We start from the raw sequence: 15,613 nt of genomic DNA, 5'->3' as shown, positions 1-15,613 counted from the left end.
TACAGGATCTGAAGTAACATGGCTTTACAAAAGGTAAATCGTGCCAAACGAACCTGATTGAATTTTTTGATTGGGTGACCAGAGAGCTGGATCGAAGACATATGCTAGATGTAATTTACTTGGATTTCAGCAAAGCCTTTGATACAGTTCCTCATAGGAGGCTGTTGAACAAACTTGAAGGGCTGAAGTTAGGACCCAAAGTGGTGAACTGGGTCAGAAACTGGCTGTCGGACAGACGCCAGAGGTTGGTGGTTAATGGAAGTCGCTCGAAGGAAGGAAAGGTGACTAGTAGAGTCCCTCAGGGATCAGTGCTGGGGCCAATCCTGTTCAATATGTTTGTGAGTGACATTGCTGAAGGGTTAGAAGGAAAAGTGTGCCTTTTTGCAGATGATACCAAGATTTGTAACAGAGTAGACACCGAAGAGGGAGTGGAAAATGTGAAAAAGGATCTGCAAAAGTTAGAGGAATGGTCTAATGCCTGGCAACTAAAATTCAATGCAAAGAAATGCAGAGTAATGCATTTGGGGATTAATAATAGGAAGGAACTGGGAGGAGAGAAGCTGATATGCACGGACGGGGAGAGGGACCTTGGGGTGATAGTGTCCGAAGATCTAAAGGTGAAAAAACAGTGTGACAAGGCAGTGGCTGCTGCCAGAAGGATGCTGGGCTGTATAAAGAGAGGCGTAGTCAGTAGAAGGAAGAAGGTGTTGATGCCCCTGTACAGGACATTGGTAAGGCCCCACTTGGAGTATTGTGTTCAATTTTGGAGACCGTATCTGGCGAAGGACGTAAGAAGACTTGAGGCAGTCCAGAGGAGGGCGACAAAAATGATAGGAGGCTTGCGCCAGAAGACGTATGAGGAGAGACTGGAAGCCCTGAATATGTATACCCTAGAGGAAAGGAGAGACAGGGGAGATATGATTCAGACGTTCAAATACTTGAAGGGTATTAACGTAGAACAAAATCTTTTTCAGAGAAAGGAAAATGGTAAAACCAGAGGACATAATTTGAGGTTGAGGGGTGGTAGATTCAAAGGCAATGTTAGGAAATTCTACTTTACAGAGAGGGTGGTGGATGCCTGGAATGCGCTCCCGAGAGAGGTGGTGGAGAATAAAACTGTGACTGAGTTCAAAGAAACGTGGGATGAACACAAAGGATCTAGAATCAGAAAATAAGATTAAATATTGAACTAAGGCCAGTACTGGGCAGACTTGCGCAGTCTGTGTCTGTATATGGCCGTTTGGTGGAGGATGGGCTGGGGAGGGCTTCAATGGCTGGGAGGGTGTAGATGGGCTAGAGTAAGTCTTAACAGAGATTTCGGCAGTTGGAACCCAAGCACAGTACAGGGTAAAGCTTTGGATTCTTGCCCAGAAATAGCTAAGAAGAAAAAATGAAAAAATTTAAATTGAATCAGGTTTGGCAGACTGGATGGACCATTCGGGGCTTTATCTGCCGTCATCTACTGTGTTACTATGTTACTTTGATATTTTTGAAAGTAATATTGATGGAAAACAGATTCTAGACTAATCTTTGTTTTGATCTAGTTTCTTCTTGTCTCATTGAGCCTCTGGCCCAATTGGAGCCATAATTAAGTTCTGGTGCCTTTATTTACAACTACCAAGAATTTCCCCCTAATTTGAATCCCCACCAACACATATAATATAATCACTGCAATTGCAATCCTTAGCAGGAATATTATGCACAAAGGGCCTGATTCTGTAAAGGCTGCCGATTGCATGTCAATCACTCATTGGTATCCTTTACAGAACTGAAGCTAGTTTTCCAGACAGATGCCTTAAATGTAGGCCAGAATTTTGCTGAATTTCCATTTAAAGCATCTGTCTCGCATCTACAGAGACGCGTAGAAACGCTTAAGCATGCCCAAGGCTACTTCCAGTCAAAACCATGCCACACCTCGGGCATGCTTAAGCGTGCTTATCTCCAGAGATGTACTACAGACTCCTTCCTCACAGGCATCCTTCCTCACATAATTTTTTTTTTTTAAAGTGCAACTTGATCGATTGCCAGACTGCAGTAGGACACCTACTGCCACCTAAAATCAGGACGCATGGTTCAAGACTCAGGCCCCAAACTTTCTTTCCCAGACCCTGTTATCATAGGCTATGACCAGCTGTTAGTTGGCAGTGTGCAGCACTGCCACTGAGCCATTGAGATGGATAGACCAATATTTTTAAGTTTCTTTTACATGGTCCAGTTCATAGAAGTTAGCAGCATGACTGTAACATTAAGTACATATCCAACATACTTAGGAAAACTATAAATCATCCTAAACTATGGCAAAATATTTAAAATATTTCATAATCAGACAACAGAACAAAATATTTTACAGATCATTTTAACAGGAAACTACTTGTTGCTTAACTTATTGTTGGAATCAATTATTGCTGCCACTGATGAGATAATACTGCACTTAAAGGTGTCTGACAGCATACCATACACATTTCAAAGCAGTGGATAAGAAAACCACTCTAAATATAATTTAGTGATTTTTGTGAATTAATGCTTTCTTCCTGTCACACAAAATTGAAGGGATTTTGACATTATTATCATATAATGCTCTAAGGAATTTGACTTATTAAAAAAAAAAAAAAACCCAACAACCCCAGTTAAACTAGTTTGTTTTGGCTGTTACATTTGAAGGTTTAAATAAAGGAGTTAAAATTGTACAGCTTTGGAAGGAACAGCAAGCTGAAAGTTTAGTGTAAGCACTGATTTGTGTAAGGAAGTTGTATATTGCTGACTAGCTTTTTGAACTCTAAAATTCACTGCTATAGAGGAGTAGAAGTGAGAAGAATATAGAGTAGGTTAAGGGCAATGGAGTACACTGCTTTGTGTTTTGGGTTTTTAAAAAATTATTATTCTGTTGATTTTGGAAATTTTTAATTTTAATTTAATTTTTATTGAATTTTAAATTATAATCACATGCAAACCAGGCAATGATATTAGAAACAAAATAACACGGAGCTATTCTTTATTCATTAAATAATATAAATACATTTGTCCACATCAAAGGAAAATTGAATCCAAGAACCAAGGAAACAAAACTAAAAGAAAATATAAGACATGGTCCCACTTCTAATATCCAAGCTCACCCTTACAGTATTTTATCCCCTGGAGCCTCAGTTTAGCCATTCATTTCTTCCATAGCTTGAACAAAATCAGACAACTGTTGAGGATCAAAAACCAAATACAATAAAACTCTTTGTTAACTGGAGCTCAATTAATCAGAACTCTTAAGCAACCAGAAAAAAATCTAAGAAATACTGTAATATTTTAAATGAAAATAAAATCAATTTCTAGCAGAAATCAAGTGTAAACTTGCCACACCACACCTGAGTACACCCACACTTTGCCTATCACATGTTCAGTAGTTTGTCTGGAACAGTTTATGGTATGGTATGGTATAGTATGGGGTATAGTATTAGTTAGGCCTATTTTTAATGGTAACTCTCTAGCAACCAGAAACCACATTTATCCGGCATCTATCAATCCCCATGGGTGCCAGTTAACCGAGAATCTACTTTAATTCTTACTCTCAAAAACTATCAAACAATTACAGGGAAAGCTCAGAAGAAAAGAAGCCCCCATCATGCCAAATATCTAGGTTTCAAAGTCAGAAACTCCTGGCAGTGCTTCTGAGAATTCTTAGCCAAATTAAGAAACGTACAAATTCTTGAACCCTAAAACTGTTCATTTACATGTCTAAAGTAAAGATGAAAAATATTATTGCAGTCAAATTCAAAAGCAAAAGAGACAACCAAGGTTATTCTCTGTGTGAAAACATCCAGTGAAGATTCTAGAAAATCCATTAGATTCATTGTAGATCCTTGACCTTGTGCAGCCCTATCATCCTAACTTCTTCCCACAGAGAAGCATTGGACTTTAACTATCAGTGGCAGCGACTCTGCTGGTATTTTCAATATCTCCATAAGATCTATTTTTTTAACATATCAATTTTGGCCATCAGGGATGATTTTGAAAAATTAAGGACCCTCAGATTGCTATATCTAATCTGTTTTTCCAAATATTCCAGTCTGCGATGCTCATAGTTCTTATCTTTTAACCAATACAGTAGTCACATTTTGTATCTGTTCTACATTGTTTTCAAGAGAGGAATTGAATTGGTCACAACAACTTCAGTAACAATAGTCAAGTCTCTAGCAAATTTTCTGGAAAAAAAAGCTTTAAGAAGGAATCATTCAAGGCCTGATTAGCATCCCAGAGTTATTCTGTCACAGTGCATGATCTCTTAATTTCCCAGGCTTCCACATAAGAAGCAGCCTTCCCCTTATACTGCAAGATGTCACTTATGGTTTGCTGTTCTTGCTACATCCCTAAACTGGGAAAGGGCCCCAACACAGATCCCAGGGGAGTTGAAACAGCTAGTGTGGAGCCTTCTAATGATAGTGGTTCAAGCACTGGACGACTGGACTCAAGCTATTCAACCCTCCCACTGCTGAACTGGGCTAAGAGAGGCCTCCTCATCACTGCTCTCTGCTAACAGCCATGGAGGGTGTAGAAGAAGTAGAAGAGGTAGGAACTTGAGAACTTCTAAATGCCTGCAGTGCAGTCTGGCAAAGCTGAGGTATATTCCAAGACACGGATTGATAGAAACATAAAAACATGATGGCAGATAAAGGCCAAATAGCCCATCTAGCCTGCCCATCCACAGTAACCATAATTTCAGCTCATTCTCATCCTCTTCCTCACAGCTTACAGCGCCAAACACAGCAACTCTTCAGAGCTCCTTTAAAAGTGTCTTAACACAGTGCCATCTTGGATCCTCGGTCTTTGGAAAATTTTTATGGATGTATGTATTATTATTTATTGTATTTATAGTCCTGTTCTTGTAAGTATATACAATATATAAGAATTCTACATCAGTACTTTTTGAAGAGATTTTCACACAGAAATCATTTTTTCTATTTTTATCTTTTATTATTTTAGCACTCCCCTCTTTAAAAAAGATGGCCCTCTTAATAAAAACAAGGTGTTTTGGGGACGGTTTGAGCATTTTAATGTTTTGAATTTTTTTACCTCTGTATGATGTCAAGGTGGTTTTCAGACAAATGGCAGGGTTGCATAAGTTCAACCATGTGATGAAGCTACTAAATAGTAAATCTAAAATAAACTGGAGGAAATATTTCTTCACACAACGTGTAATTAAACTCTGAAATTCATTGCCGGAAAATGTGGTGAAATCAGTTAGTTTAGCAGGGTTTAAAAAAGAGTTGGATAATTTCCTAAAAGAGAAGTCCATAGGCCATTGTTGAGATGTCTTAATAATAATAAAGATTTATTTATATCCTGTCATATCTGTTCAGTTCAAGACGGTATACAATAGCGGAAAAGTACAAAGTAGATGATGAACCTTTTCAGTTCTAGACAGTATACTATAGTGGATACAGTAGTGGATAGTTACAAAGTGGGATTGTGGGGGTAATTAACACTATAAGTATAAGTAAGGAGGTAGAAGGAATAGGGAAAGAGAGAGAGAGGTAGAAGTAGAGGGGGAAAGGGGAAGGGAGGGGAAAGAGAGGGGTGGGGGCTTTCAGAAAGTGTCAGGGGTTTGGAGAATCAGATGAATTTGTCAAATAGATGGGTTTTGAGGGCTCCCCTGAGAGCTTGGTATGTTGGGAATTCAAGAGGAGGTTGCTTAGGGTGTTGTTCCATATGCCTGCTCGGAATGAAAGTGTTCTATCTAGGAATTTTTTGTAGTGGCATCCCTTGGGGGTTGGGAATGAGAATATCAACTTTTGCAGGAGGGACGGGGTTTGTCCTGTAGGATGAAGTGATTCAGAAGGTAGGTGGGCATGGTACCAGATAGTGTCTTGTAGCAAAGGCAGCCAAATTTAAAGATGATTCTGGCCTCAATCGCCAGCCAATGTAATTTTCTGTAGTATGGGGTAATGTGATTGGATTTTTTCAGGCCAAAGATGAGACACATAGCTGTGTTTTGAATCATTCTTAGTCTTTTAATGGTTTTTTTAATGAGATCCTAGGTATACAATGTTGCAGTAGTCTGGTGAACTTAGAATCAGAGATAGGACTAGAAGTCTGAATGTGGCGAAATCGAAGAACGGTTGTAGTGTGCATAGTTTCCATAGAAGGTTAAAGCATTTTTTGATAAGGATGTTGGTATGGGCCTTAAATGTGAGCTGTTGGTCGATGGTAACGCCTAAGATTTTTATTGTGGAGTTGATTGGGAAGTTTCTTCCATTTATATCAAGTGAGGATTCAGTGTTTTTGGTGGTTGGGAAGGGCGTGAAGATCTTGAGGAAATTCACTGCTTATTGCTAGGATAAGAGCATAAAATCTGTTTTACTACTTGGGATCTAGCTAGGTACTTGGGACCTGGGTTGGCCATTGTTGGAAACGGGATGCTTGGCTTGATGGACGTCTAGTTGACATCAATAATTGGCTGTTAGCACCCAATTATTGATTATTCAGAGCTTATTATCCAATTTATTTGGTCACACACAACTTTGGACACCATAAGGAATCCAGACATAAGACTGTAAAGCCAGAACTGAAATGAAAATCAAAAGGTAAATGGAATGGGGACTTGTACATCACCTTTTTGTGGCTTTGGCATTTCAAAGCTGACATTCAAAGCAGTAGGCACTAGAGGATTAAAAGGAGCAACACTGGGATTTGATCTCACAACCTCTGGGCGCAGAGGCAGCAGCTCTACAAGTGAGCCACACCTTCCTCAGTCAACACTGTTCATGAATTTATAAAATAATGATTATCTGTATCTCAGTTTTTAGATTGTGATGTATTTTCTTCTTTGGAAGAATTTGTAACATAAGCATTTATTGCCAACTTATTAGCCAGCAGCCAATCGAGATGAAGCATAAACCTGAAATCAGGAGAACCTAATGAAACTGCTGTGTTCTTTCTCATTGGAAACAACAACTGGATATCATTGGCATACACAAACTCTGAAATTTCCTACTGTTTTAACAAGCCTCCCTTCACTGAACAAAAGGAGAAAAGACAGGAGCTCTGGGGAAACCACAGAATAATAATAATAACTTTATTTTTGTATACCGCCATACCCAAGGAGTTCTAGGCGGTTCACATTTGTTTATCAAAAAAAAATTACAAGTGGTTTAAAACAATTGAACATTATTAGGAGCAAGGAAGTAGTTGAGGTTAGAGAGAGAGGGGAGAGAGTAGGTCGGGGGGGGGGGGGTTGGAGGTGGGTAGGCTGGGAAAGAGGTGACATGGCAGCGCTATACAAATGACAAGAAGTAGTAGTAGTAGTAGACATGGTGGGCAGAGACACCTCACCCCTACCCCAATTGTTTTCTGTTCCTTCAAAACTAAGTGGAATTGCTGATGTTGCCCTACCAACAACCTCTTAATTCCTTTATCTTGCTAAATTAAGGACAAATTTAACAAAAAAACAGGATGGCCTGCTTCTCTATCCATACAGTACAGGATCTCCTTTTGGATCACAATCAGCATTGGTTCAGTACTTGATACAACGTGAAACCCTGACTCTCTCAGCCAGCCATCCAATATCTACCTCTACATGGGCACTTAACTGTACCATAGCTGCCAGCTTTATCAACTTTAACTTATTCCCCAAAAGTAAATTGCACACTGATCTGTAATTAGTATAAACCCTAGTATCTAACACAGACTATTACCGTATTTTCACCCATATATCGCGCACCCGTGTAAAACGCGCACACGGGTATAGCGCGCGGGGAACAGAAATTTATGTTAAAAAATTTTACTATAGCGCGCACATGCGTATACCGCGCATGCCACCCCGATTCTCCGTTCGCCCGCCCCGACTCTCCTTTCCAAAGGACCGCTCGCACCCCCACCCGAAGGACCGCTCGCACCCCCACCCCGAAGGACCGCTCGCACCCCCACAGCCTCCCCCCCTCCCGCATGGAGAAGCTGCCTACCGTTGTTTCCGGATGCCAGTGAGCCCAGCTGCTTCCTCTGCCGGCGATGACACTTTCCAATAGATTTCTTATATAAGATAAATCAAAACTTTCAGCAGAGAACCAAAATAAAAACACAAGCATGGCAACAGATTATACTCGTAGAGCAAAACACATTTTAGAACATGAATACTTAAGCAGCAGTCCAGCAGACTGTTGGACAGCATCTTACAGTATTTAATCTTCTTGTCATGGGAAGTTCTGAGAGAGAACCATTTCTAATTTTTCCATAGAAGCTGTGGAGAATGGTATGTGGTGTGTGCCAGAATTGTGATTTTCCTCCTCAGGGTCTCTGACAGGTTCCAGGTGCATAACTCCTTCTTTATCATTTGTTTTCTGATTAAGCCCTGTATGGGATCAGAGAAGAACATCTGGAAGAATAATATCATCACACAAAAGCTCTTTTTACTACTGTTTAACTGTGTTCCTAAGTGAAAATAGGTTAAAGTAAAAGTGTTTGTGTGACTTACTGCATAGTAATGATGAAAGATAAATCTAATTTATTAAATACATATTTTTTGACAAACTGCTAAAACTAAAACAGAGTAGAAATTCATAGTTTTTTTTAACAGAGCAAAATAATTTTTCTACTGCAAATGATTACACAGGAGGAAGCATCGGAGTCTTCAAAATAACAGTTGTAAAAATAAATATTTGCTGGACAATTGAGAATGATGCAAAACTCTGGAATTTGTTGCCAGAGAATGTGGTGAAATCAGTTAGCTTCACGGGGTATAAAAAAGGTTTGAATACTATTCCTTGACTGATTACTTGAAATAAGTTTCTCTTCACTTATTTGGAATTCCTCCTCCATTGTTTAGTGGTCTAAGGAGCTTTGAGCTTTAAAATTTTTCTTTCAATATTGTGTTGATATTGTATGAAATTGTTCCTTGTATATTTCATGCTGTATTACTGTAGCAAGAGATTGTTCTTGTAAATATAATTTGAAATTTGAGAAATAATTTTTTTTCCAAAAAAGGTTTCAATAATTTACTAAAAGAGAAATCCATAGGCCATTATTGAGATAGTTTGGAGAAAATCCACTGCTTATTCCTAGGATAAGCAGCATAAAATCTGGTTTACTACTTGGGATCTAGCTAGATACATGGGACCTGGGTTGACTACTGTTGGAAACAGGATACTGGGCTTGATGGATCTTCGGTCTGTCCCAGTATGGCAATTCTTATGTTCTTATTTGATACTAGTCTTTAAGCCCGTTACATTAACGGGTGCTAGAACATATGTATGTGTGTCTGTCTTTTTTTCTCTCTCTCTCCTTAGCCGCTTTCTTTCTTTCTGCCTTTCTTTTTCCTTGGCTGTCCATCACCACCCCTTGCCTGCTCCCCCTGTCCATTTTCCCTTCCTTTTACCTCCACTGTGTCCACCACCACCCCTTCACTGCTCTCCTTATGCAGCAGCAGCCCTTCTCCCTTTGTTTTACCTCCCCCCTGTCCAGCAGCACCTCTTTCCTTCTCCCCCTGTCCAGCAGTAGGCATCCCTTCCTTTTTTATCCTCCTTCCTCCTTCTTATCCCTATGAAACTCTTACCTTGCTCTGCCCCTGATCAGAGGTTCCCGACAGCTGCCCAGTTGCACCCATTGGAAAAGTTCCCACTGCCGCATCCCGCACCCCTCCTGACGCGGCTCCCGCTGTCCTTTCTGTCTGTCTCTGTCCCTATCCCCCTTTGCCTGTCTGTCTTTCTGTGTATCTCCCTGACCCTGTGTCTTTCTTCTTTCCTTTCTGTCTCCCTTCCTCCCTCTGTCTGTCTGTCCAAAGCAGCATTCCATCCCCCTCCATTTCCCTCCCCCCACACCAGTTCCCTGTGCACCTGCCCCTGTGTCTTTCTTATTTTCTTTGTGTTTCCCTTCCTCTCTCTGTCTGTCCAAAGCAGCATTCCATCCCCCTCCATTTCCCTCCCCCCACACCAGTTCCCTGAGCACCTGCCCCTGTGTATTTCTTATTTTCTTTGTGTTTCCCTTCCTCTCTCTGTCTGTCTGTCCGTCCAAAGCAGCATTCCCTTCCCCTCCATTTCCCTCCCCCCCCACCAGTTCCCTGTGCAGCAGCATTAGCGTTTCCTCTACCCCCCCCTTTCCCTTCCCGTGGGCCGGACTACAAAGGTGGTGATTCCAGCAGCACTTGCATCAGTCTCCACACGCTGCTTCGGGCCCTTCTACTGCCCTGATTTACTCTGGCACGTCCCTGATGACATCATCAGAGATGCGGCAGAGCAAATCAGGGCAGTAGAAGGGCCCGAAGCAGCGTGTGGAGACTGATGTACACACTGCTGGAATCGCCATTCGGGCCCGCGGGAAGAGAAGGGGGTGGGCGGCAAAGGAGAAACGGAGATCGGCAGCGGCGGCAGGAGAAACGGAGAACGTCGTCTGGCTGCGGTCCGGCTTGTGAAGGCGATAGGCTGGTGACGTATTAGCGCGCATGCGCACTCCTTAGGCCACAGACCTACAGCGCACAGAACACGCAAATAGGAGTGCGCATGCGCGGCTAGCTCTTTATTATATTAGATGTGGCATGTTCAGCCTCTGCAGATGCACTTTACTCCACTTTCTACCTTTCTACTTTTCTGATCTTTACTTTTACTCTGTCTTAATAATGTTTTTTATTATTATTTTTATATGTTGTCATTTTTAAAATACCCTTGTGTTTCATGGTATTCATGTGAATTCTCATATGACTTTTACATGATTATACCTGCTTCTCTGACTTTAATTGCTTTTATTTTTACTTTCTCTCTGTTATTCAGTAGTACAAATAGTTTTTGTCTTGTTCTACAATCATAGAACAACTTTTATTTTCATGATGATTTCTGTTGAGAAATATTGATATAATCTACATCATCACTGAGAAAAATACAAAGTACAGAACAGTTGTACTTAACATCAGTCGAGAAAAAGTCTTTAGAATGGTATAACTATGCACCTGTTGTTGGTCTACCATGTTTCCTGTAAAACATGGGATTGATGTAGTGGCGTAGCAAGGGTGAAAGGTGCCCAGAGCGGTGGAGCCCCTCTCCCACCTTCCACACACTCCTTTCCTGCCCCCTCCTGCTACGCATGCGCCGCTTCCCTTCCCTCATACCTATGTAATGTTTGTGGTGCAAGCAGCAACCCCCAAGTTGCTGTCACGCCAGTGTTGGCTCTTCCTCTGAAGTCCATTTCCTAGGCACGGGTCCAGGAAGTGACATCAGAGGAAGAGCCGATGCTGGTGCGACAGCATCATGGGGATTGCTGCTTGCACCACGAATGTTACAGAGGTATAGCAGAACTTGGGAAAGGAAGTGGCACACGCAAGGCAGTGGGGGAGCGGAGAGGAGGACAGATGCCTGCGCCCTCACCAAGACTGCACCTGGGGTGGACTGCCTCTCCCCCCCTTTTCTGTGCCACTGGATTGGTGTACTGAAGTTCATTAAGGGGCCATTCTACTAAAATGGATTAAGCACTCGCCTCCAAATTCGGTATATGGCGTTTTTAATTGTACTCATAAATTTGGGCATGGGCCCAATTTGTGCACACAGTTGAATAATGAACCAAATAATGCTAATAACTGGCTTCTTAACAAGCATTTATCTGTTAATTGGGTTTAATTTAAATGTATGTGTGTAAATTTAGGCACGAGATCAACATCTACTATAAATTTTATATTTGGTGCCAAAAAATTGGCCTGGAAATGGGAGAGTCATGGGAGGATCGAGGGTGTTCCTCACATTTATGTGTGTAATTATAGAATAAGGGGCAACCGTGTCTAATTTTAGGCATGAGGATTTGCACCACATTTCCATTGCTGCAAGTATAGCTCCTAGGTGTAAGTGCTATTTTGTAAGCCACGCCTAACTTTAGACACCATTTATAGAATAGCATTTAAGCAAGGGGTTTTCATCACTGATATTTAGGCACTAGCCACCCTCCCCCCTTTTATGATGCCACGTTAGGCTTTTTTTTTTTATCGCCGGCCACAGCCGTATTAGCTCCAACACTCGTAGGAATTCTGAGCATCAGAGCTAATACCGCCACCACTGTTGATTAAAAAAAAACCAACTAACATGGCTTTGTAAAAGGAGCCCTAAATATAGAATTCTGTCCACAATGTGCAGTTAATGCCCAGAAACAGGATACCAAGCAACCACATGAAAGGTTTTGCAGTAGTTTGCTGGGTTGTTGTTTTTTTTCCCCCAGAATTTTTTTTATCTGGGGGTGGTATTAAATAGGTGGAGAGTGGATATGAAAGTATTAGCCAGCTAGCACTTTGCACTTAGGGCCATGTTCTATAAACGGCAACTAACTCAGTAGGCGCCTGAGAAAACAGCATCTACCGCATGTCAATCAAAGGTGCCATTTGTAGAATCACACCTAAATTGAATTGGAATCAATAAGCGTGAACATCTTGGGCACTGGTATATTAAGCCAGGGTTTTCTTGGTCTAAAATTCTGGTACCTAATTCAATATGCACCCTGACTCTGCCCCAATTCTGCACTTAACTACACCTCACTGGTAGGTGCCTCGGTGTAGACGCCTTCATTGAAGTGGTAGACATCTACCGAGTTGGAAGCCTATTGCCAAATTAATTTTTTAATTGGTTTTTAATGGTGCTTTCGATTATCAATACCAATTAAGCCAATTTAAAAGAATGAAGGGGTCCTTTTACTAAGGTGCACTAACCGATTTAGCGTGCTAAATGCTAGCACGCCCATTATATTCTATGGGTGCGTTAGCATTTAGCATGTTCTAATCTTTAGTGCACGCTAAATTGGTTAGCGCACCTTAGTAAATGGACCCCCCCTAAGTTAGGTAACTAAATTGGGTTGGTGCCTAACTGTAGACACCTTTTATAGAATCAGGTCCTTACTGTGTGCTGATTGGTTAATTTGGATTTAATGCAGGATCACATGGTCCAGCATTAACTTTAAACGGATACTGTACACTAATAGGAACATCAGTGGATGATCTGCAAAAATATATATACAGTATATATATACTATATATATATATATATATATATATATATATATATATATATATATATATATATATATATATATATATATACACACACACCAGGAACACATATTCTTGATGCAGCATTAGCTGTGGGCTTGCAATGCATTTAAATCCTGTATTACAATGCATTAAACCCAAAACTACACACTTTTGTAAAAGAGCCCACTTAGCTGGCTAGTCACCAGTATTCATGGGAGATAGCCAGCTATCTCCCTCTGAATATCCAGTTAGCCAAATTTGCTGATGACTAGCTACGGGCTCCTTTTACGAAGGTGCGCTAGGGTCTTAACGTGCGGAATAGCGCGGGCTAAATTGCCCCGTGCGCTAGCCGCTACCTCCTCATTTTGAGCAGGCAGTAGATTTTCGGCCAGCGCGTGCTATAGCATGTGCTAATCTGGTGCATGCGATAAAACCGCTAGCGCACCTTCGTAAAAGGAGCCCTATATCTTACCACATAGTCAAACAACTTGCTGAACCTGATGTTACTTAAGCTGCCATAAAGTTTCTTTCTGACTTTACTTTTTAACGCACCAGGGATCTTCAAAATATCGCCCGACCAAGTAGATCAATTAGATCAGTGTATAATTTACTGCTCTCTTTTATACTTAAGTTATCTTTATATGTTTTTTATATAAACAGTTTTTAACTATATTTCTTGATTTCAAACATGTGCATTCTATATAATCATCTAACAAAGATTTAGCTTAGTCGAAATCGTTACTGCACCAGTTCCCCGCTAACCCCCTCTTCTACAAAACCATGTGGTAACAGTCCCAGAGCCCATAGGGCTTTGGGGCTGTTGCCGCGCAGCTTTATAGAATAGGGGGTAAGTCTTTGTTGGTATGGATTTGAATATTGCTAGATTTTGGGGATCTGCTCTCTTGATTTTCTGCTTACTTTTCAGATCATACTTCAGTGTATCCTCTTCACTAGTCTGTTATAAGTTAGTGTTCCTCCTTATCTCTCTTTTTCTTTTTTTTTTTTAAGCTCAGTATGACTGCTTTTTTTTTTTTTTTTTTTTTTAATATCTGACTGATGCTACCCCCATGATACTTGATTTCCCAAAAATAAATCATTGGGGCTGTAGAATAAAACTGCCAGTTCAAATTCCCTGGGATATGTATGTCTTTGGGACCAGCTGATTTGACAATATCTAACTAACAACTCTCAAACATGTTTATTTTGAAGACATGATCACAATGATTTTGACAGCGCAGTTCCATCTTTGGATAATTGTTCTATTTGTACAATTTGAGTAATCATGACCAGAAAATAATCTAGTCTACATGTATACTTATATATCTACACAAGGACAGGTTTTTACAAACTCAAATAGCAAAATACAGGCCCCTGTGTTTGAAACTACGGCTGCCTTTATCAAGATGTGTTAGGGTTTTTTATCGCCGGCCACTGCAGTAAAAGTTCTAATGCTAATAGAATTCCTATGAGCATCGGAGCTTTTACCATAATAGCCTATGATTAAAAAAAACCCTAACACATCTTGATAAAAGGGGGCCTATGTTAAAATGCTTGAAGGCCAGCTATTTTGCGTGCATATACCACTTGCTTACAAAGAACAGGGGAAAAAAGCTTAACTGTGATTCTTCATGGAATAATATTTCAATATACAGTAAAACCTTGTTTTGCGAGCATAATTCATTCCAGAAACATGCTTGTAATCCAAAGTACTCGTATATCAAAGCGAATTTCCCCATAAGAATAATGGAAAATCAGATGATTCATTTCACGACCCAAAAACTTTAATACATAATACTGTATGTACTTGTATTGCAAGACCTTGCTCGTTTAGAACAGTCACTACACTTCCGCAGCATCAGAGAAGAACCATCGGCTCAGTTGTGATGTGCGAATGCAGTGCATACTTGTATTGCAAGACCTCGCAGCATCTTCGGCTCAGTTGTGATGACATGCCGCGTATTTACATACTCATATTGCAAGACATCGCTCGATTATCAAGTTAAAATGTAATAAAATATTTTGCTCATCTTGCAAAACACTCGCACACCATGTTACTCGCAATCCAAGGTTGTACTGTAATTTATATTAGGAATGAGAGAAAATTGTTAAACCATTTCATAAATGACATTATACATGTTTTCTTCTACTTAGATTACAAGGAGATAACTTAGTAGAAGGAGCAGAAGATATTCCTCATGAGTCCCATTCTCCAGAACGGGTGGTACCAGATTCAGCTGGTAAGTTAAGTTTCTCTTCATAGATATCAGCTATGTTGGAATTCAAAGACCTCATGTAGTAAGTACCTTGAGACAGTCTATCTTTGTGCCGCCTACCCCAAAGGTCCCTCAGAACCATTTATCTCCCTGTCCTCTCCCTTCACTGAACACATGCATACTCTTATTCAGTGGAGCAAATTCTCTCTAGTTGAACATGAGATTCCTTCAAGGCCAAGGCATAGATTTTCCCCTGTTGCACCCAAACACTCGAAATCTGTTGGGTGGTAGTACTCTCTGTTTCTCAGACATTGTACAGCATTAGATGAACACTATAGAGTCATACATTTTCAGCATTAGATGAACACTGTAGAGTTATACATTTTCTGCAATAGATGAACACTGTAGAGTCATACTGTAGAGTCAT

The 15,613-nt window shown here is 40.5% G+C and overlaps 1 protein-coding gene across 6 annotated transcripts in view; it reads left to right on the top strand.

Annotated features, from left to right (window-relative positions):
• C2H8orf34 (chromosome 2 C8orf34 homolog) overlaps nucleotides 1–15,613 on the top strand; it is a 328,896-nt gene that overhangs the window by 247,741 nt on the left and 65,542 nt on the right. For all 6 annotated transcript variants that reach the window (XM_033934937.1, XM_033934938.1, XM_033934940.1 and 3 more), the window contains exon 9: nucleotides 15,125–15,210. In XM_033934937.1, the coding sequence (XP_033790828.1) occupies nucleotides 15,125–15,210 (86 nt within the window). The remainder of the gene's footprint in view (nucleotides 1–15,124; nucleotides 15,211–15,613) is intronic.

Source organism: Geotrypetes seraphini, chromosome 2 (assembly GCF_902459505.1).
Source record: "Geotrypetes seraphini chromosome 2, aGeoSer1.1, whole genome shotgun sequence".
Lineage (NCBI taxonomy): Eukaryota > Metazoa > Chordata > Amphibia > Gymnophiona > Dermophiidae > Geotrypetes > Geotrypetes seraphini.
The sequence above is the reverse complement of the archived record's forward strand: the minus strand, read 5'-3'. Positions and strand labels throughout refer to the sequence as shown.